We start from the raw sequence: 24,516 nt of genomic DNA on the forward strand, positions 1-24,516 counted from the left end.
TCTCCTGTGGGGATACATCTGTGCTGCCAGTAACTTCCAGAATATACTCACTCACTCCAAATGGGCATCCCATTTTTATAGTACTTTTTATAGTAGGGAAACTTACTTAGTTAAGACTGAGACTGATTTTTTTATTTGACTTAATTTTATGTTTAGTATGTTACAGCTTTTTACTATAACCATTTAATTAAATGAGCAATTTAAAGAAGGTATTTTTGATGATGGTGATATCCAGAGCACGCTTCTGCTTCATAGCAATGCAGACAGTGCAATACGGATTACAATAGAAACAATAAATCAAACCTATTAAATTGTTTAATACTTTACAATGCTAAAAGTTGCCATCTAATAGTCACATTTAAAAGTAACTTAAGTAAAAGGTGGCAGCTGCGTGTTCCAACAGGCAACTGCTATTTTATTCCTTTGTGCTTTGAAAATAAGCCATTTTAAACCATCGATTTATCTACTAGTACATATCAGTAAGTATTCGGCAACATGGTATAATGTTCTCCTTAATAGGTTCTAAATACCTGTTCCTGTAATGTCAAGTACATAGTTATTTTAGTAAAGTAAGATTCCCAAGTATCTGTCTTTTTGAATAAAAAGCTTCAAGAGGAAGCTGATGATCTAGCTGTTGCCAAAATGTATTTTTCAAAATTGACATTATAATTAAGAAAATTAGTATGAAGGCAGTCACAAACCACTGAGCGTTTCTCTTGTAATAACTCATTATGCAATGTTTTACACTAAGTGTTCATAACTAATCATTTTCATCTTCACAGAAACGGAGATCAAAATAAAACTAGGATAATATTTTTGTACCTCCAGCTGCAATACAAAATCATAAGTTTGATTCCTGCATGGCAATATTCTAGATCTTCACTATCGTTAGTGAATAGGACAGGTTTGAGGAAAAAAACATTATGAGGAAGGGGGGGAGATGGTTTCAGGTAAGTAACATTTATACACCTCAAATTAAAGAAAATTTAAGATGACAGGTGCTGCATGAAAAACTAGGCATCCACTGCATATTATTAAAAATAAACCAGTTACGTATAACAGCATATATTACAAAGAGAGAGACGGCTGTAGATTAATAAAAAAATATAATAAAAATGACAATGAAACAAAAGTTAAAGCATAAATAGACACAAGACCAGAAAGAGCCGTGAAATACTGAGACCAACGTGATTTCCTCCGATATACTGATAATTATAAAACAAATCTATTTGAGAAGAAACAATGCTCTACTAAACTTAAATGCTACTGCTGCAATTAGCTGAGTTAAAATCCATCATTCTTCGACACATTTGCCTTTACATAGAAATCTGGTTTTACAGATATAGTTTGCAGGCTTAATTTTCTTACAATACTTACTGCTTCACTGATTCTCTAGAACTATGTCTTCAACAAAACCAAAAGTCTAGTCTAAGTCTTATTTCCCAGAAGTTTCCTCACAAATCTGCTAAATATGAGATTTCGAGTATGTACTGTGACTGTTCTGCTTCTCAAGGTTTTTATATGCCACTGCCCTCAGTCAGATTTATCACTCCCCACATAATCTAATATAGAAAGAATTCACCCGATTGGCTAAACTGCACAGCAAAATGTTTCTATATAAAGCAATATTTTGAGCTTCCCGTTTGGGATGTTCCATGAGCACGACACTTTGAAGGAAAAGAAAATTTCCATCTACGAGTAAATAGTAAGCTACCCTCGAAACATTTTCAGCTATTTAAAAATATCTCAAACATCTGCGTTTCTTATCAGTATCGGTGTCGTTCAAACCAGAGAGAAACGGTGAGACTGAGCCAGCCAGGAGCTCGAAGAAGGGAGCAGCGACTCCTTACGCTCCTCCTTGCTGCCTGCCCAGGGTCAGGTAAGAGATAGGGGCTCCGAAAAGAAGAAATGAAACACGAAAAAGAAAGCGCTTCTGCTCATCTCCCAGCACCCTTCATGGTCACACAACAGCCTTCTTGCAGCGGATGACCTCGGCCCTATGGGCAACTGAAGGACTGAAATATGAATGGCACAAGCGATACAGGTGGGAACCCAAAATAGGCAACAGGGAGGGTGGATGCAATGGCACAGGTGGTTAAAAGTGCAGAAGCACTGAAATGAAAGAGGAGGGAGAAAAAGCACGGAAGAAACATGAAGAAGTGGAAATATTGGAACTTTTACTGAAGGCCTCTGCCTCCCAAGGTCACCTCAACCAATTGACACCTGACACTTTGACTCATCCACACATCCTAAAAACTTCTACTAACATTTTTTAACGAACACCTATATTTAAAAAAAAATAATAATTTTTCCTTCTATAAAATAGCAGTTGATTAAAGCACTCTTCTAATAAAGAAAAATGTTATTTATATGCCAGCATCAAAGAGCTGCACTCGCCTTTGTTCTCATTAAATGCGCCTCATCTACACGTATTACCTATTTACTCAGCTATAAGGGAAGTGAAACAGCTTAGGTGTTCATTACAAGATGCATTTTCCCTGTTTGCGAGCATCCTTTTTGAATGCCTATCATACAGCATGTGCGCTCCTGCAGAAGTCAGCTGAGCTCTTAAGTCTTGTGTAAATTCAATCCACCAATATACTTAGTGAATGAAAATACAATTCTCTTTCCCATGCTATTTTGATTCATACTTTCCATGAAGATATTAACAAAAATCAATCATGAAACGCTTGACACTTTGTACTTCTACACAGCAGTCTTAAACTGGTAGAACTGCCCTACCAAAAGTCATTGTCATGTAGTGGAAAAGGGCATGGGAAAGATTAGATCTGTGAGACTTGCCTCGAACAGCGAGTGAAACCGTGAGCATTCAGAGAGTTATTTGAGTGAATTGTTCCTGCTATCTAAATACACAGCTACCTTGTTCAGGTTCTTATTTAACCTGCTCTTCTAAGGTAATTAATACAGCATTTCACCAGGTGACCTAAATGCTAGGTAGGACCCAGTAACTCCCTCCCGACCGAGCACCAACAGAGTCAGAGGAGATCACGCACAACTATATGGAGAAATTATGCATATTACAGCAAAAGAGAATGAATCCACCCCAGAATGGCTAATGCGCACCCGGAAGCTATGCTACTGGGAAGAGGGAGGAGAAGGAAAGCTTTAAGATCCTACAGAAACCTCTGGCATCAACAGCAAACTGCTCCATCAGGCCCTGTCTTAGCAAGTCCCATTGCCAACTGATTGTCATGTGGATAAAGTAAAATCTGAACAGATAATAGAACGTGGTAAAAAAGGAAAAGGGATGCCCAAAAGATACTGGGAAAATGGGAAAAATTGCTTTGGAGAGGCACCTTTTTCTTTCCACTGTTTATAGAGGGAGTTTGGGTGACAAGGTAGATGACTCACCTTGGTATCAGTGAAGTGAAGTGACATGAATCCCACCTTACCTACTCCTTTCAGAGGTTACAAAAAAGGTTATTATATTCACAATAAGAAAGTTACATTTCCCTCTGTTATCCCCTGTTAGCTGTAGGTATTGTGTAATTTTCATGTAAAACAATTTGGTTCAGCAAAATAGTATTTTTAATTAATTTTTCATATAGCTTTTCTGACAATCTATTTTCACCTCAAAAAGCACTAGGGTTTTCTATTCAGACTGATGGTTAAAAGCATTTCAGATGGCAGATACCATCTATACTTATTTGCATAATAAAACAGTTTCTTCAAGGCAAAGCATGATAAAAGGAGTATGAATTCTCTAATGAAAAAGATATTAATATTTGTATTTATGAAACTGTAATTATTTAAAAGTAATTATTCAAAAGATTGCTTGAGAAATGTTGCATGGACACAATATGTGGATGATGTGAACCTAAGCAGCAAGATCTAGATAGAAAATTATATCAATATCAAAACTCAAAGATACCTTTTCTCTCAAAAAAAACCCCCATAGTTTAGACTCTTTGTCCATGTCGTCTGTAAAAAAACAGATGAAGATCGGTCCATTATTACCAGACACTTTTCCAGATACATCTGCTGTACCTCAACTCTGAAGTTTATTAGTTCATGACTTTATTAGAGAAGCCTAGGAGTAACCAGGTAAATGGAACGTAGTTCATTAGCAGCTCTGAACAGAATACACGCTAATTCAGTGTTGCAACATGCAAAGTGAATGGAATTAGGGAAAGCAATTTTAGATAATGAAATTTTAAATACTTTATATTCTATTAAGTTGCTTCCAGACTCTATCGGACAAAAGACAGACAGACAGAATCAGCTACAGAGTTAATTATCACTCTTTTAGATCTTTCTAGTGAAATAGCCTGTTCTGTCGATAAATGGATTCACCAAACTAATACTGAGGTTTAAAACAAAGAAGTTCATTGACCTGATGAATTATGGCCACATACAGGTTTTTTTCTGAGAAAACTTATGGTACTGGCTTCGATAGAATTGTTGGACAAAATAGTTACAAAGTGTTGAAAAGAAAAAAAGGTTGTGCGATCATTAAAAATACGCATCTTATTTCAACATCATCCATGAGTTTTTATTGCCATCCAGTCCCTGCAACCATTGACACATTCACTGGGAAAAAATGTTGGGCGCTGCCAAGGTATATTGTTTATTGGCATAGAGACCAAGCGCTCCAATGAGTAGTTCCATCAGGTATGCATTCAGCATAAACCAAACATCACCCGCAACCAAATGATGTAACAAATGTAAAAGCAAAAAGAAAAAGAAGCTGCGAAAGAGAAGCAAGCACGGCGCTCCCAGCAGGGATGGGAGGAGATTTCTAGGGCGCTAACTCTGGACACAGCAACAAAAGACCCACTGCGGAGCCCGCCGTTGTTTCTTGAATCATGATTATTATATTTATTTTTTTTGACGCTGTCAAAGGTTGGCTGGCACCCGCAGCAGGTGCGGAAACGCCGCAGCTGATGCCAGTCCATCCCTGCTGACTCACTGCGGCAGGTGCTGCCCATCAATCCCTTCCCCCCCCACTCCCCCCCAAAAAGGGAAGGTGACCCCTCCAGCCATGCCACCCATTGCCGAGAGACAGAGAGAAACCTGAAGTGCCCGGCGGACACCCAGCCAATGTGCTGCATCCAAAGGTCATTCTCCAGGGTCACGTTCTTGAAAGCTCACCGGCAGTTTCTCTACATCCTTTTCTTCTGGTTAAATGCGCACGACAACAAAAGGCGTCTGTGGACCCCTAACCAGAACGACAGACATTTCACAAGCCCCGCCGTAAAGAACCACTTCAGCAGCCAACTGAGCTTTCAAAAAGGATAGCCACTTCTTACCCTGGTACACTAAAACATATAATTCTGCTGCCTTTGTTTGTAAAATCAAAGTTCTCTGAGAGGCAACCATGCTCATGAAACAGAAGCAATCTTTTTTTAATTGGTTTTCCAATTACTTGGTTTCCAAGGCTTTCCTCATTTCCTGCAAGGATAGAAGGGCCCTATTCTCTATCATACCCAAGATTTTGCTCAGAATGAGAACTTCCATTTACTTCATTCACTAAACTCATGGGAAGCTGCTCCCAAGAAAGGATTAAAGCTTCACGGTTTGAATCACTGGGGCAGATCTACTGAGATCTTTTGCTAGCTGTCTGGGAGCTCAAAGCAAAATAGAAACCGTCCCAACACCCTTCCAGAAAGAAATCTTTTGATCTTCCTTCCATGGCGCAGTTCAGAAGCCCTGAAATGAGGCAGAGATTTCTCTTTATTCCACGCCAAAACCCATGTACATTTGGCTACCTCTCCCCCTCCCAAGGGCTTCTATCCTGCCTCCAGCTTCTCTCACAAATCATCAGATAAGCCAGGCTTGTCCATGCCCTGATGGGAAAACAGACAGCTCTTCCATGAATGACTTTGTAACAGCCTCTCCAGACATGCTGCTCTCTCTTTTGGAGAAAGGTTTCTCTCTAGAAGGGGATCCAGGTGGTCCTTAGGGACTCCTGAGTTTGTCATAGCTGCTTCCTCTTGCCTTGGAATGGAAAAGCTTTTGAACTTAGCCTAAACAGTCATAAAGTGAGGTTTGGTGGCGTGACAGAGCCATTAGCCAGCTGGCCTCCACCTTCTTTCCCTTTAGGTGGGCATAGCAAAAGGCGCCAAACAACTCTGAATCCTGGAACTAATACTTTATTATAACATATAATATACCCATAGATAGTGAAAATTCAGAATTGTCAAGTGAAACATTTAAAAGCTTTGCACACAAACCTCCCCCTGACTACCCACAGCGTTAGAGGCCAAGTCTCTGCTTTGCACACCAGCAGTTCTCGGTGCTTTCCTCAACTGAACATGTTCTCCAGAAGCCCCTCTGGGCTTCTAAGAAGTCTCTCCTTCCATCACTCCTACAGATCCCCTGTTCTCCTGCAAATTCCCAAAAGCTAAAGGTACCAACTCCCCCCTCCCTCCGCTCTCCTTGACAGAAAGCAAGAGGCAGAAAATGGTAAGCAAGCTGTTTTCTACTCCGTTTCCCACACTCCTGTTCATCTGAAGAAAAAATAGGCAGCATTTGTACAGGTAACTATGAATAAATCAATTTAAATACTTCTACCATCTGTCATAGTGTTTCTTCTTTCCTAAAGCAACGAATGATCTGAAAACCTGGTATGAGAGGTATAGTCGGCTCTTCTTGGAGGTCCAGAAACTACTCATGAGAACAGAGTAGAGAGTATGCAGAAGAGGTGTTAAGTTTCCCAAAGTAGTAAGTCTTGTACCTTCATTTTCACAACAATCAAAATCTCAGCTCCTAAGAAATCACTGCTTTTTGACAGCCTATATATTAGCAGGATGTTTATATTGGTCTCATCCTTGAATTCAGATTTCTGTTTGAGAGAAAATAAAGTTAGCCAGGCCCTTTGTTTTATTCTCCAACTTGTGCTCTGTTCATGGTAAGAGACTACTTTAAACACCATCAAATTTTCAAGAGCATTCAGCATCAAGAACTCCCATTTAAGCATGTAAATAAGTCACTTCGGATTTGCTGGATGCTGATTCCTCTTGAAGAGCTGCCCCATCTACTACTTCCGTACCACTTCACATACCACTCACTGGATTTAAAGATGACATTGATACACAGACAGTGCACTACTCAGAAATAACTCTGATCGTTAGGCAGACAGAGAGAATGGGTCTATCGTGATACAAAAACGTGTTTCATAACGATACGTTCTTCCTCATATCTCTGAACTTAAGTGTTTAAATTACCCACTTTGTACAGATGTCAACACTGAAAATAAAGTTAACTTCCCAAGTACCCTCATTTTTCAAACACTGGCACAATTCATCCTAGGTTGTAGCAGGTGATCATGAATCAGAGACTCGCTCTTCTCTCCGTGCACATGGACACATGGGCATTAATTTTGCCCCTTTGATACTTTCTTGATACTAAAACACTTGGGAAAGGCCATTACTGAAGGGCTGAAGGGAACATGCCATCGTTAAAATTGCACAGCTTTTGCTTCCAGGCCTTTCATTAGGAAGGTAAGAATTCATACTCTTCTGAAAACTAAAGAGGAGGCATGGACATTCCCAGTTGTTGTCATGGATACAGCTGCCGAGAAAAATGTCATTGTACCCCTGCAGATAAATGCATGTGCCAACTGCTTGGAATACACGGTGGCAAAACCACTGCAGATGTTAAACTTTGTCACATGGCTATCAGGTTCCTCTTGAAACGTGCACTAAATAATAAAAAAAAAATTTAAAAAGAGAGAAGTTATTTTTAAACATAAAGGTTATGGCATGAAGGAAGAAATGGCTAGGCGGTTAAAAAAAAAATGTTGGCACTTTCATAGTTCATGATGTCATGGAGGAAAAAATATTATGGAACAATAGTATGAGTAAAGGATCAAGTGTCAGCCCAACTTCAAGTTATCTGGATTTTGTCAGTGTGTGTTATAACAGTATTGTTAATTACAATAACTGTATTTCTTAGGTCAATGGATGATTAGAAAAGCAAACAGACTGAAAAACAAGCAACAAATACACATTGGAAAATTTTGAACTGCGGAAGCTCTGATCCCAATTAGACCATCTCATAGTGTCGGCATTTTTACCTGGACTAGGGCACTTCGAACCTCTTTCTGCTTCAGCTTTACATTAACTAGTTACTGGGGACACAGACCACAAAAAATTAAGAGGCTGAAAACACAAGACTGTTCTTTCTGATACCATTTTCCATATCCACTGATCTAGGTCCTTGAATGAAGGAAGACAATTACCAGAATGCTCCTAGAGTTTTGCTGCATACTGGTTAGAAGTTTTTCACTGCACCATTCAGGTGGGAAAAGGCAAATTATGTCCCTACAGAGAGCAGGCAAGGTTTTGGATTCTCCTCTCCTGGTAAAGTGGAAGCACACAACTCCCTCTCTCTCCTCGTGTAATCCTTCAGATACTGTGCTCCTAAATAAGCACGGAGAGAAGCGAAGGCAGGCTGCTCAATGGCAATCGTTACCTTGAGCGAGCGAGGCACCAAGGGCTGGTTAGGACGTGGAAAGGTGAGTTTGATGGCAAGGAACAATGAAGACAAACAAGACAAGACTGGCTCCCTTTGCACAAAAAAAAAAAAAACTTTCAGCAGCATGGAAGAAATCATACCAAACTGAGGAGCTAATTCATCACCGTGCAAAGACCAAAGAAATAAGGAAGCAGATCTGAGCACCCCGTTATAAATCTCTCCTCATAAGTATTTTAGGACAGGCCTAAACAATACAATGCCATGTTTTGCAGAGATATGTGAGCTATCGCTAAATGAAGCACGTTGGAACTGGAAGCAAGATAACCGCTTTAGCATGATGTAACACCCCAGCTAATTAGCTCCATTAGGAACAAAGCCTGAGAGGCCTGCACTGGATCCAGAAGGCAAGCAAGTTCATTTAGGGCTAGCTAAGGCACCTCAGTACAGCACTACTGTCCTCCAGACAGACACCTCCTCGATGTATCAGCTGAAGGTGTAAAGCGTGATACAATAAAAATCATCATCATCATTATCACCACCACAGAAAGGGGCACAGCTTCACTGGAAAAGCAGTTCTGAAGTACATGCTGTAAAAAAGAAAGGCGAGAAGATCCAATTACACCCCAAAACCGTCAGCTGTTTCACCAGAGCTGGAAAGGAACTCCTCCGTTTGACGAGCAGGCAGAGCGCGGACTCTGCCTTAGCACACATTGCTACCCTGCTGCTTTCACATGCATGTTTATCCCAGCCAAGAAAATAGCTGTTGATGGGCCTTGTGCCATATCTGATCATCACTATGGCCCAGCACCCTACCCCGGTGTCCACTGCAACACAAAAGTCCTTTGAAGCTATCCAGTTGTTTTAGAAAAAGAAAAGCCACAAGAACAGAAAACAACTTTAAAGAGTTCACTCGTGGCAGCCATTCCCCCTTCCCACCACTCTAACCAACAGACCTCACAGGCGTTTGACATAGAAGTGGTACACAATTTGACTAAAGAAAAGATTATAAGGCAAATGCCTTTTCAAAAGCGTTCAATAGATTCTATAGTACTCTTCTCAACCTGGGGTTTGTAACTTTCTCACCAGGAACTAAAATGTTTCTGAAGAATCCCCAAGCTCATTTGGGAGGAGAAACAGAAAACAAAGAAAAAGAAAAGAAAAAAAAAGAATCTGAGCTTTCTGGTTTGACAGATAGGCTTTAAAAATACAAGTTCATGTCATAAGTGCAGATAATTATGGCATAAGAATACACATTTCAGAACACACATGCCTTGCAAAATGACATTTTCATAATCGTTACAGAAGGGCTTCCAGTACCTGCATCCCCATCCCAGTCCTTTGATCCCACTAACCTACTATGCCTTCCGCCTTTGCGTACCAGACAATTAGGGAAATAAATGTTTTTAAATTAAAGTAAGCTCTTATCCTCAGAAGACATGCAAGGCTTAGAACGTCATCATTTCACTCCTGAAAAATGGAAAGGGTTAGCTGGATTTTCAAGAAGATAGGCAGTCATAGAATTACTTTTTCATGGACCTACTTGGAATCCAGTATCAGCAATTAAAAACAAACTCTTAACTGAAATGACATCACGAATTCATGGGTAGGGACGCACCTGGGGAAAAATAAGGAAAACAAAAAATGGAGTGCCTCAGGAGCCACAGATTGCAGAAAAATAACGAACAATTCATAGGCTGAACGCAGCCCTCCAGGCAACATCCTCCCTTTTAAGATCCACCCACAGAATTAAGCATGTCCCATAAGCATCACTAGCTTCTGGGAGAAAAGCTGTTAGAAAGCCATTATGACAGGCAATACCTGAGATGGTGCTAGAGGTGGAACACCCACAGGTCACCTTACTGACCAAGCCGTCCCACGATACGTCTAGGCACATACGTGCAGCGGACACCACAAGCTACAGGCACTTAAATCCTGTTTCTTGCTTGCTGTAAACTTTCCCAGTGTGATCTGCTGCATTAAGCATAGTGCACACAGCCCTAAAATCACACACTTTCTCTGCTACTCCAGAGATACTCCTTATTTCTTTACATCTGGTTCTCTGTCCAGAGCAGGAGCTTACAAGAAGTGGATCAAGTACTACGTCCTTCCTTGCTGATGCACTGAACACTCTCTCCCGCACTGAGCCTTCATTTAAGCCTCCATTGGCTGTGACAACACATGAAGACGACCCTAGAAGCTACAACAGTTCTATTTCTTGGCAACATTATGCCCATGACCGGGCCGGAAAAAAAAAGGAAAAGACTTAAGAGGTCACTGAAAGAGACAGTCAAGCTACGCATTCACTGGGGCGTGTAGTTCCAGGTCTCCAAGACACTGGCCAAAAAGCTGTTCCCAAGTTACTTTGCTGTTTGCAAACAATCCTCTACCTCTGCTTTGATCAAGCTTCAGAAGGAAGCTGTCCCACACATTACACTCCATTTAAACCGCCCTGACGAAACATCCTGGCTGCCCTCTCCATCGTTCACTCTCTTCCGCGGAAGCTTTTAGGAACGCTAAGCATATCCATTCCCATTGTCCAAATCCCAGGACGCTGACATTTCAAATTGTGCTCTTCCCTATGCAACCCGTGAAAATAACAAAGAAGATAAAAACCTCCCACCGATGCTCAGGCAGCTGCTTGCCTATACGCAATGAACCCAGCACAGGTTGCCAAGAGACTGCAATGATGAGCTGCATTTAGTCTTGAATACTCTCAAATGGGCTTTCACTATATATTAGCTCAAAGCAATAAAACATCAAGACCACGTTCTTGTTTCAGTTTAGAATTCGTTTTTATAGCCGATATATAAAAGGAGATGGTTGTAACAGACATGCTATGATGTTCTTAACTGGAACTGTATAAACAGTGCTTCTATAATAGGCGCTACTCTGAACTTTGTCAGGGAACTGCCTGAACTTCGGGCTTCATGCCTGGCACTGCTTTTCCTGAATGTTAAACCTGAAAGAAACATCTGTAAAGATGAGAATAACCAAGCTATACACAACAGTTAAGAAAAAATAAATAAAATTTAAAAAATAATAATCTGAGAATAAGCAATTCTCAGGTAGCATGCATAGAAATTCCCTGTGCAAGATCTATTCCCTAGGGTAAAAATTAAGTGCAAATTCAGTCAAATTTAGGAAGCTCTAAAGAACAGAAAAACTCAGCCTACTATACCACTTAACAAGATGCTGCTGGTGATTTTCAACCTTTCCATCTAAAAATAAGGTAATTTTGCAATTAAAACAAAAGCTACCATTAAACCTTAGGTGTCAGAACAGTATTCCATATTTATATCTATCCGATGAATAATAATTTTATACACTGTGTAGCTACTTAGAGAACAAAAGTTCTCTTACCCACGTTTCTAAGACAGCGGTACTACAGCCTTGCACATATTCATAGGTATTCATCATCGATCAAATTTTTGAAGCAAAATTCAGCGCTATCAACCATTTTTCTCTGTGGATACTGCATGTTATTTTTGTCGTGCAGCTTAATATAAATTTCTTTTTGTATAAGTTACATTACATACCTCCCCAATGAAAGAAGAATACAGAAGTACAGGCTTTGCTGTACACTGCAAAATTCTGCACACACGAAGAGTCAGAGGTTTAGTACTGCTTAACACCTTGGGAGAAGAGTTGGAATCAGTATTTCTCCATCACCATACGCTGTGGTAAAACTGATTAGTGGTATTAGCAACAACTGACAAAGTTTAATTGGTCCAAGGTCAAGTAAAAGGGAAGACGAAGCTTGGGCTCAAACAAGAGACGTACAGTCTTTCAACTAAACTGCATAGTTTGAGAAGTTTTATAGTCACTTCCACAACAAATAAATCACCAGAGGGGAAGCATTAAAAGTATATCCAGGACACAAAGGGTCAAGAAGCTTAAATTTTAGCAAGTCCCTGTGCCAAGCGTTTCTTTGCTGCATTTAGATGGGTCCTATTCTGTACCATACTCATGACCTCTGAGTCATCTGTCACCACCTGCAAGAGGTGCAGAATCACCTCCAGTGACGTGGGAAGAATGGCGAAGACGGTGCAGCACTATCCAGACACCCTCAACTGCATCTTGACCAACTGTACAGCTGTCAAACCCTAGGTCGTCAAATGTGATGCAGGATGGCATCAGAAACAAGAAAACTTGGAAATAATTTAAGTTCTTGCCATTTCCTTTTGTAGGAAATTTTAGTTTAGTTCCCAGTTCCCCTGAGTGCCTCTTAAAATTCTAGCTTTAAAATTTTAACTAAAGCAGCATACAAACGGTCTTACAGCAAATAAATCACAGCTATAGTAGGGAGGCTATTTGAAATAGCAACCAGTCCAGGGAAGTTTAATTTAGAGAGAGGAGAAAGACTTTAGACCTTGATAAGGCATGACATGATTCCGTGCCATTGATCTGCAATCACATAGCTTTATCTGTAATGCAAACAGAAAGTTATTTAGAATACTCCTAATTAGGTATAATAAGTGTACACTGGCACATTACTGAATCTATTTATAGAGAGCAACCACACCATTTCATTCTTGCTCCATGTTACAAGAGGTGGGGGAGAAAAAAGGCACTTTCCTTTTTTTAAGGCCTTTCTTAAAGTTGTACCATTGAAAAGAATTATTTTTTTTGTTTCCGAAGGTATTTAATCAGGCCTTTAAACACTGACAAATCTTCCTCAGCAGACACAGGTTATCCTTGACACTCGTGTAAAAGAAAGAAAGAGAATACTTAATTCAAAATAAATCAGGAACCATACCATAGTAATCTGTAAGACATTCAGAGGGAGATGGCTCTGGGCAACCCAATGTTGCACTGAAAATGTCCCTCCTCTGAGCATGGGGGTGGGACCAGATGACCTCCCCCCAAAGTCTCTTCCAATGCAAATTACTATTATGATTCTGTAACAGCCCCCATAAATATATTTTTTTCTAGAAAAAGTCCGTCTCTATAACCTCTCACACCTACACACAGTAATTTAAACTGTGGATTAGCTATAAATAACCTTGGTGTATATTTCAAAGAAAAGGTATAATCATCCTTCGGATAAAATTCACCAGAAGCTCATTTGCCTCTTGCCCGGGCTGTGACTTTTTTTTTTTTTTTTTTTAAACTCAAATAGAAAACCACAAGATTTCCCTCTCATTTCTAACTCCTCACTGTGAGACAACCTCCCAGGGACACAGGTTTATCATGGGCTCAAAGGGTAATTTGACATAGGAGCCCTTTGTAGAACTCTTGGCAACAGATCCCTGGCTGAAGAAGGGTGGAGAAGGAGTAGAACCTGTGATGTTAACTCCTTTTATCTCCTCCTCAGTGGTGCGCACAGGGACCAAGTGAAAAACTGATTGTTTTTTAAAAAGATTTTTTTCTTTTACCCTAATCAGTGTAAGCAAAAAAAAAAAAAAAATCAGTATTGGTTCACATGCACATACCTGTATACAGAATTACTGGTCTCTTTATACAAGAAGTAAGATCATCTGAAATATACATATAATCAGCACTATGGGAAAAGAAAATGCAAAGCTTAAAGGAACTGGAATAAAGATTATGTATTCTTTCAACAAAAAAAAAAAAAAAAAGCTATTCACTGTAGTTGCATTTACCTGGCAACACCAGGTAACATGAGATAATACACAAAAGCACTGATGGGTTCTTAAGCGTACAGCTTGACATTGCCAGAACATTTAATAGCTTGCTTTTGACAAGAGCTCGTCAGAAGTTCTGTACTTATTAGGATCTTCTTCTCCTTTGAAATGCTGAAGAAGCTGCAGAACAGAGTTTTGTGATGCTGCATCAGGGGCACAGATAGAAATCTGACAACCCTCTGCAGCCCAGAGTATTTTTTCATGTATTTTATAAAATTACCAACTAGGGCAAGGGAAAAAGCTTGTCATCTACTAGAGAGGATACAAGCACAGACCCTAATTTATGTAACTGCCTTTGAGTTTTTGAAAACTTATTTGCAGTGGATTGGGGAAGGCTGGAGACCACTGGCCTAAGCAGTAAAGTGTCTCAGGTATAAATTTTATCTTGCCTGCATGTAGTTGGATGCACATTGACCGAGATGTTAACCACTGGACTCAGTACGGGTAAGTCCTTTCTTTACTAAAGCTTGCGTGCTCCCAAAAGCAGGCAAGAATCAGCATCCAAATGTGTGTATTAGCCCAGATTCATTCATAACAAAAAAAGCCACATGATGCAGTCAGCTGAGCTACATGAAGAAGTTTTCCTAAATTCTGTTTTCCTGTTACAAAAGTGTTATAACGCAGACTTCCACTTTATATGCAAAGTTTGCTTGAATGAGTTCCCTCGCTCTGGGGAAAGAAAATAAAGTTTAACAACATCAGATAGATGGCTCTGAAGGTTATTCCTGTTTATTTTGTCTGTAATGAGAAGCTGTGTAAACGATAAAAATCTTTTTTATTTCCTTAAAAGCTCTGGTTTAATCAGAAATGTTGGCTTTTCATCTCACACCCAAGTAACTCACTCACAGTAGCTCCCCGTTGCAGACCTGTGGCCTCTCAGCATTGTTCCCAGGCAGAATCCACGTATAATAAATATATCAAGTAAATATACAATAGAAAGAATTACTGTTTACAGCACGAACACCACTATTTCTTTCAGTGATGGGATCCTTGACTCACTAAACCCCCTTTTACCCTTTGTGCTCTCCCTCTCTTTTTTCACTTTAACAGACCCCTGAGGCTGAGGCAATCAATGTTTGTCTGTAGTGTAACTCGTGTAAAGCTCCCCGAGGCTATCGGGCAAAAAAATGATAATAACAGCTGAAAAATCAGAAAAAAGGGTGCATTAGTTTTCAAGTCAATAGCTGCCCAGCAAACCATCTGCTCCCAAGATTGATCAGCACCACTGACGGAGGAGGCACTATCCAGAGGAGCAACCTCACGTATCTTCACCCTCTCTAAGACTCCACGCCCAGCAAACTTTTTGGTCTTGGGCAGTTCTTTCTTTATGGGGATTACTGGGAGAAACCTTGCAGGGGCACAGGCTGAAAGGAAAAGGGATGTCACCCTTTCTCTGTTCGAATTCCTGAAGAAACTGTGACAGCAGCAGGCAGGAAAGGAGGGAACAAGAAGCAAGATGTCTCTATGGGAGCATTAAAACAAACACAGAAGTATGTGCCGTCCTCACGATCAACAGAGTGTGTGTACAGGGTGGGTAGAAGTCTCTGCGTGACGGGCAATTGGGGCTGCTGGTTAGCCACGCTGATCCCTTCTGACATCCCTAGCTGAACCAGAGCAAGCCACCCTTCTCACCAAGAGCTGGGCAAGACCTCCCTGCTCCATCCAGAGGATCACAGTGGCAATAAGGACTACCAGCTGTCAAACTGAAGCCAGTCAAACTCGGTTGCTAAATTTAAGCAACCACACAACAGGACATAACTGACCAGAGCAGCATGACAGCCCTTTAGATCCACTTAAATCTCCGCAGGCATGAAAAACCTCGGCAGATCTTCCCAGCACGAAACTATGCCAGAAGTGCAAAATGACACCGAGGGCACAGCCGGCTCTCCTCAGTGAGCACATCCAGAAAGACTTCGGCACGGGCTGGACACGCATCCTCCTGACGGCTGCACACAGAGGGGCTCGCATTGCTTCCCACTCGGCAAATGCATAGGGAGACTCACCACCCACATGCTCCTCTTCAGCTTCAAAACCCTATTAAGGTTGCTAAGTGACAATAACGTAGCGCGATCTCACACCATTTGCAAACCCCAAACGTTTAAAGGCAAGGAAATTAATGGTTCGGCTCATCATAAATCTCAGGCGGCCCATCTAATAAACAAATAAATTCCCATCAAGTCTAAAACCTTGCTGAATTCATTACAATAACGTTAACTCTCCCAGGAGTATAGCTCAGGTTTTTGTTATCGTGCTTTCAGTATCTAAGCGGTGAAATATTCCTAACCAGGAACACCAGTCAAATGAAAAACTTAGCTGGAAAAAAAAAAATAAAATAAAAAGGTTTGCTCTTTCTTCATAATCATGCAATATATCAGGATAATTCCTACACGGTAAAAGTCTTCTAAGTCAACTACATTCTGACTTCGTGTACAAAATTTTTATGGCCCCCATCCAACGAGCACTTAAGCGCCGGCTTAATTTTAAGAAGTTATTAATCATATAAAAGTGTACAGGACGACTGAAGTGTTTCAGTATGAACTTCAATGTTTTACTAGAATAAATCTCTCATTTCCTTTTAAATGGATCTAATGCAGTGGTCTTATTTTTAGCATATCAATGAAATAATATTTATTTTGGGTCAGCATTAAGCTTGTTTGCTGTGATAAATGCAATGTTTACGTTAAGAAAGAATGAGGTTTCATTTTATTATCACGTGGAGGACGTAAGTTATGGATGTCCCCAAGCTAGGCTTTTTTTGCCATTGTGGCTTGAACTTAGTATAACACAGCCACGGTTACTGCACTGTTATTTAGTAGCCTGCTCTTAGGTTTTTAAAAGAAGATTTTGGAGAACGCAACTTACTTTTTGGAAGCAGGAGGGGAAAGGATAAAACAGTAATGTAAGGCAGCAGCAAGTACAAAGGTGAAAGAAAGAGTTACCTCTCTTCGTAAGAGACAAAGTCCAGGTACCGAAGTATCAAACTGAAAAAAATGAACAAAGCTACCCATGCCGTCAATTACTTTATAACATCACATCCACCTATGTCACAAATAACTATAAAGAATCTCAAAAGTGTAATGGCCAACCAGAACAAAATATTGGTCTTGTGGTTCCTCTGCAAGGGAGCTACCGAACTACCTTCACAAGACACCAAACTGTGTCTTAATTATACCTATCAGAGGAAAACATCCAAAACATCAGAATGACTACAGAAGCATTATTTTATACCCAAAACTTCGTACTCTGAGCTTCAATGAATCCACACACAAACACGTTACCTTCTTGCTGCACTTAGATTTTGAGGTCTCCAGCCTGTATATGCTGTTCTATAGACCCCTTACCAGAAGCATGGTTGGTCAGAGTTCAAAGAAAATGAGAGTAACATTGGTTTTAAAAAAAAAAAAACAAAAACAAAAACAAAAAAACACTTAGCCTTTTGGAGCATTCCAGAGCAAGAACATTGGTCTAAGCTGCCTTTTATCGTCTTCAGTGAGTCAAGTGGATTCAATACTTACCTTGAGATACAGGCTTTGTGACAACCAGACAGACTATTCTTGCGATTACTACTTCAGTTACAAAATCACTGTAATTCTATGTATTCTGCTACAGATATCCAAACTAATTTGGCTAGTCCAGCTAGTCATACAGTAGTCATACAGCAGTCTTGCATCTTGGATTCTGATGTAACTGCTGGAAACAATTCAAAATGTCCACAAATTATCCATATAGCCTTACATGGATAAAGATCTAGCTCTAGAATAGTCCTTTCTTGAGCTCTGGCATGGCTGTTATGTGTCTTAAGGACTGTGCACATGAAGTTCACAAGATAAGGCATCTCATAAATGGATTCCCAGTTGTCATTTATTCTTGAATTAGTCTCTTCTTGTGCTTCTTAAAACCAGAAATTCTCTCTAAACTAAACAAGAAGCTCAATGTGTTTCACCTGATCTTTTTGGCAGAAAAGCATTCCCCAGGAAAAAAACACACACACACAAAAAAATCAAAATTTCTTATATTAAACATGAGAGTATGATTATCTTGTCTTTTTCCACATTCACAGCTCACCAGCTGTCTGGGAGGTGAAAAAACAAAAAGTATAATTCATGTTATTTTTCAGTACAAAACAGCATTAATCCTTTAAATATTCTAGGGGAAAAAAAGAAAAAAAAACACACACCAACATTTTCTTCAAAGACCTGCTTGCAAATATCTACTAAAAAATGTTACAAGCTCCTCCTTTCTCTCCTTTCTGGTACTTAGCTGGCAATTTAAGCTTTGCCAATACATGCATCACTAAAATGCCTTAGCATATTTCATTTCAGTTTTATACAAACACGTGTCAGGATTTGGAGTGGTAATGACCACTGTGCCTTAAATAGTGTAACTCTTTCCATTCTAAGCCTGCTCGCTTCTACATAGTATGCTCAGTCATTTTTAACTTCCCAAAACTATCACATCTCTGGCTGAAATTTTCCATTAGCGGACCCTTTTTTGAAAGCTTACGTAGAGATCCAGCAAGTATGAGAAGAAATACCATGTTCCTCGTTTGTGCACCGTTTCATGCTAAAAATTGGTTTGCTTCGTCCAGGCCTACTTGAGAACTGAATAATATATGTATGTACATGAAACCTGAAATATATTACTCTGCGCATGAGTATGTGTGCCTGCGCGTATCAGGAGCATACACTGATGAACTGATTCTGAATAACTGACTTAAAAATCAGATTAAAGACCCCAGGATGCGAGGAGAGAATCGGATTTTCCAGAGATTTTACAACAGTTGTGAAAAAAGTTGGCGAAACATTTCACTAAGGATGGATATATAGTGCAAGCACTAAACAACTTATATAATTGCAAAGTGAAAATGATGGAAAATACGAATGCTGCAGACAGATATTCTGCAGCACCCGTCAGTCTTTTCCATAGGCATTGCCAGGTACCAAGAACTTGAGGACGATTTCTATACACTTGGTCCCTTTAGTTCTGCCCCATGCTGTGTAAACACAACAATAAAGTTTAGTGACACTACATGTGTCACTGCTGTTGCCAAATAAATTGCAATTTACAATGCATTTTAAAGCTGTGCAGATCCAGACAATCCTAATGCACATACAGGATCCCCAATGGGGCTAAATTCGCTACCGTAGCATTCTCCTGAGAACTTCTGGTACACAAAAACCATGTTTGCTTAACCAGAAAGGAATCAACCGCTACTCAGCTGAGTAAATCAGGAACCATCAAAGCTAGAAAATGCAGATTACATTGCAGAGTACAATGTTCGTGAAGTCTAACGCCGGTATCAACCACAGCACTTTACACTTAGGTGAATTAACAAGTGACGGTAATCGGAGAGAAATGTATACCAGAAACAAACAGGATGTGACTACTGGGACTTGGCACTGTCAGATGTCACCATATGGAAGAGGTTAGAAACTTAGTGAAGGCTCAGTTCCTAAATGGCCGGTGTTATCCACTAAGGCCAATAAAAACACAGTGGGGAATTTAATTAATTTACTTTTATTACCCCATAATGATTTAGGATACCTAAAAAAAAATATATTAAGACCCCAGATAATATAATTTTAGTAACAACTCTTGCCATTTAACTAAACAACACTGTATCATCTCCGCTAATTATAACACACCGGTGTTTCTGAACGTCTCCCATGTTACAGTAATTTCATTATTAACAAAACCCACTGGGGGTGAAGGACAGGAAGAAAGCATTCTCCTGGATACATTACAAGTGTATTTATCTCACTCAATATACCCTATTTTCTTGCATTTCCTGATTTATACTTTCTGCTCCAGAATGTCTGCTTCATCCAAAAATAAACACAGGCCAGATACCCAATTGCAGCCTTGACAGCAAAACACCGTATCCAGCAGAGCTTTCCCATTAACTGCACATGGACACATTAAAGTAGGAAGCCAGGTCAATGATGAAAGTGCTATTCTTTATATCCACTTTTTAGCAGAGAGTACTCAAGACAAGAGTAGGAACTATAGCCGTGCTCAATCTGACGACTCTATTTCCAAGTATCCAGGGTCCATTTCATTTATTAATCTTGTGCTTCCCTCCACGATGTGCAGAATTTAAAGAGAAAAAGTGTCAGCTCTAATTTGAACCCTCCCTTCTCGACAGGTCCCAGCTACAAAGAACTGAAGCAAGACCATCTTTTTAAGGAATGTACTTTGCACTACGGTGATTAACTTTAAAGAAAATACAACCCAGCTGATGACAGGCAGAGTTTTCAGGCTGCAGCCCCTAAGATCTGAAGTCATCTGTTTCATTTAAGAAAGGCACCGACGCTGCCTGTCTTAACCGGCATCTTTAAAAGTTAAGAAGACAAATTTAATGCAGATGCGTGGAGAACTTTCCACGACTTAAATCCCCAATATAACACTGTGTGTACAGCATCATATATACTACTTCAGAACTGCCCGACTACAGTTTTCCAAAATCCTCATAGAAACAAAACATATATTCCAAAAATATTTTTTACCAAGACACTTCTTATATAGTAAATATTCAGGTCTCCCAGAGGGGTGGGGAGGAAATTGTGGGCAGACATCACGAAGTCAAGAATTGTTTCAATGCTCTCCATTGGGGATTTCAGCTCAAAACTGCCTGAACTTCACGGGGTACTTGCCACCTGTTTGTTGCCTTGCATTTCGTCTAGGGAACACACACGAGCTCCAGAGATGCAACAGCTTCTAGGATTAGGTTTAAAGATACTGGATTCTCTCAGAAGTACTAATTAATTTTGGTCCTGACTCGCCTAAAGACACCTACTGCCACAGCGTCCCTCTATAACCAAGTATCCTTCTCAGGCTTGCACACACCAAAACACATTGATCTTCAAGTTTTCTGTTTGGGCAAATCAACAATGGCCACATTTTGACACAGACATGCCTTTAAAGTGAGGGATGCATATGCACAAATTAAAAATATACCCATAAATAGAAATTACATAAACATCTGGCCCTATCGCCCACCCGTTCCTCGTAGTGATTTACCGTAAAAGTAGTTCCACTGCAATCAAGCGAGCAATTTGCAGAGGAAGTTGCTATTCAACCTGGGCAGGTGGTGGTAAAACTGGACAACAGATTTTAAGTAGAACTGTATGCATATGATTAGCGTATCACAAGCAAGCAATGAACTTCAGTGTAAGTACATCTGCCAATATAGTATTTTTTTTTTCTATTTTCACATTATGCTTTTCACCCCCTGCCCCCAGGAAAATAATTACTGGTTTTTACTTAGGAAGAAGAACGCAAAGCTTAAAAACTCCCTTTGAGGCACTACAGGTGTTAGAAATTTTTAGACTTTGTTTGTGCTAGCGAAAGGGGTTCGCTCTTATACATAGATTTGCTAAATCTTATTATATACACGTTTAAAAAAAAAAAAATCCACTGAATGATTCTGTCTGCAAAGTATCACCATATGGTAGCTTTCACAAATGATCAACTGTACCAAAACATCTAAAAATAACATCTTCCTTAAGTAAAATAAAAACAATTACCAGCAGAGACTTTTGGGTATAGTTCTGAGCTAAGGAATCAATACCACATTGCTGAAATGTTTCGAGTAAGTATATAAGCAACCTCCGGAGAGTAATAGCACAGCGTTAAATGGCCCACAAGCATCAATGATAAATGTAATGTACATGTTTTGGGTTCTTTCAAAAGTCTATTCTTAGCTGTAAGACAAACCCATCCATTTAATTAAAACCTTAGCTTACAAACACATTCACCGAGTAAGTGAAGCTTAACAAATCTAATTTGAATGAAAGGTACTAGCTGGGTAAAAGAGCAGCTCCCTGATGTTCCTTGCTCTAGTGGTTTCATGTAACCACTGATCACCAACTACTACAACAGCAAACATACAACACCCTTAAACTAAATGGGAGTTGTCTGTCTAAATATAGCTACTTTTAAATAATGCATCGTGAGTTATAAAATAAAGTGCTACTGAATTATTTAACACGGGTCTCATCTTTAACAAAGATATATCACTTTTAATTAAACGGAAAGAAAGATGTTTATATTCGGGCTTGCATATTATTGTAAACCGCGAGCCGTAAAGCAACATTTTATGACTCCAATTATGTCAGCAGTCAGTTTTTCCTACATATATCTGATTCACAGAAATAGAACTGAGACGCAAACTAAGATAAGCAAAAGCATCACTTGTAGAGTTGCCTTAGAACTTCAGGCAACCCCAGCTTTGCGTTTATCCCACCAACCCATAACAGCTGGTAAGGACTGGCTGGAATCTCATGCTCACAGACCTGTTTCAGTAACATCCATAATCCACATGCCTTCCTTACACAAGCATCAACTAAGAGAGCAAACTTTCGAATACAATTAACACCACTACAGCTGACAAAGCATCATGCTCTGTCACTTTAAAAACGTTTTGAACACCGCCACACAGAAGTGGTGTTAAAGCCGAAAGTTTGTGTAGAACTACATTTCCAACACGATGCAACAGTTGTAACTTATTTACTATAGTAACCCTTCAGCCAGGCCTAACATCTGCAAATGCAAAATTAACATTTAGCAATAAAATGGGATGACACATCACGTTTAGGAGGTTTCAGGAAAAAACTGCTTTCCACCTCGCCTAACGGGATAACGCTACTGTTTACCAAGCAATGCTTTTCTGTTTAAAGGTGGCTGCCTTTTGGATGCAGCGTGTGAAGCGAAAGCTTAAAGGCAAAACAGCAACAACCCAACAGGACCCCACAAACAGCTCCGTACTAACTTTAATGGGTGCTCTGTAAAGGAAACAGCAACACATGACCTATCGTGTAGAAATCAAATCCCAAGTGTGATCTGTCTGGGCCTGCAGGGAGTCGCTTTGCCCCTCAAACCAGCCGCCTATAGCGAAACCCCCTGATCTTGGCGTCGCTGCACCCACAGGCTCTCCTCCACAGGGTTTCGTGCAGACCCCGTCGCTGAATGCGGGCCACACTCCGGACAGTGTTATGGGACTGTCCCACACAGAAACTAAGTCAGGTCTCGTTATTTTTACACTTTTAAATGCACGCTTCTTGAAGTTCGCTTCACAGGAAAAAAAAAAAAAAAAAAAAAAAAAAAAAAAAACACCGTGATGTAAATACACCATCCACCACAAAAAGTTAATTCCACCAGGATGACTTCGGCAGCCAAAAAAAAAAAAAAAAACCAAACAAAAAAAATAAAACAAAAAAACCCCAAAAAACCGCATTAACCTGAAATTCTGACAGCCGCTTCGCGTATCCGGCCCCGCGGGCGAGGATGTACAGAAGTTTTAAGCCCGTCCCGCCTTTCCAAGTGCCAGCCCTGGCGTTCCCCTCCTCGGCGGCACTCCCGCTCCCCCAAAACCGGCAGCCCGAGGTGCCCCGGCGGGCTCGGGGGTGAAGAAGCCGGGGAGGGAAGGGGCGGGTGCGGGGGGAAGGCAAGTTGTCGAGGAAGAAGGGCTGGCTGAAACAGCCCACCCGCGCTGCGGGCAGGCAGGGCGGGATCCCCGCGGCAGCGGTGCCCCGAGGAAGAGGAGCCGGAGGGAGGGAGAGAGCGAAGGAGGAAGGGAGGGAAGGAGGCAGCCCGCCGCTTCCCCCACACCCAGGACGCCCGGCCAGGGCAGGGCGGCTGCCTGGGGCAGGCGGCTTCCCCTCCGGCCCCCGCGGAGCCCCCGCCGCCCCGGGGGGCTCTTCCTGCCAGCCGGGGACAGATGTGGACGCAACAGCTGGACGGGGAGGAGGGGAGAGGGAAGGAAGGAAGAGGCACGGCTGCTTCACCACCACCACCACGACCACCACCCCCCTCCTCCACCGCCGCCGCTCCCGGGGATGCGGGCGGGATGCAGCGGCCGCCGCCGGCTCCGGGCTGGCCCCGCTCTTAGATGGGGATGGAGCAACTCGCCCCGGAGGTGGCGGGGCTCGCCGGCTCCTGCCCCCCCCCCACCCCGCTCCCCCCTTACCTTGCTGCGGATCTGGCCGGAGGTGGACACTTTCCGGATGAGTTTCTGGGGGCCCTCGTGTTCCCCTTCGCTGTCCGACGACTCGTCCGCCGGTCCCCCTGCCGCCGCCGCCGCCGGGGGTTGGTGCTGAGGCTGCTGCGGGATCCCGGCGCCGCTCATCCCCGCCTCGGCCCCGGCCATCTTCCCGGACTCCTGCCGAGAGAGAGCACACGAGCCCGGCTCAGCCAGGGCAGCCGCTGCCGCTCCCCTCCCCGGGGAGGAGGAGGAGGAGGAGGCGGTGCGGGAGGGGTGGGGAAAGAGGCGGTGCGGGGGGGAGGAGACGGAGGCGGCGGGGACGGCGCTGGCGGAGCGGAGCGCGCCGCCCGACCGCCATCTTCCGCCGCCCCCTCTGACGGGGAAGGGCAGCGCGCCCGCCCCGGCCCGGCCACGACGGCCGCCGCTGCCCGCTGTCAGGGCGCTGGGGAG

At 41.6% G+C, this 24,516-nt stretch overlaps 1 protein-coding gene across 1 annotated transcript in view; it reads right to left on the reverse strand.

Annotated features, from left to right (window-relative positions):
* Positions 1-24,516, reverse strand: part of DGKH (diacylglycerol kinase eta) — a 176,481-nt gene that overhangs the window by 144,460 nt on the left and 7,505 nt on the right. The window contains exon 2 of the mRNA XM_063334985.1: positions 24,052-24,243. Within this exon, the coding sequence (XP_063191055.1) occupies positions 24,052-24,243 (192 nt within the window). The remainder of the gene's footprint in view (positions 1-24,051; positions 24,244-24,516) is intronic.

The sequence above is a fragment of the Chroicocephalus ridibundus genome, chromosome 1, assembly GCF_963924245.1.
Source record: "Chroicocephalus ridibundus chromosome 1, bChrRid1.1, whole genome shotgun sequence".
Lineage (NCBI taxonomy): Eukaryota > Metazoa > Chordata > Aves > Charadriiformes > Laridae > Chroicocephalus > Chroicocephalus ridibundus.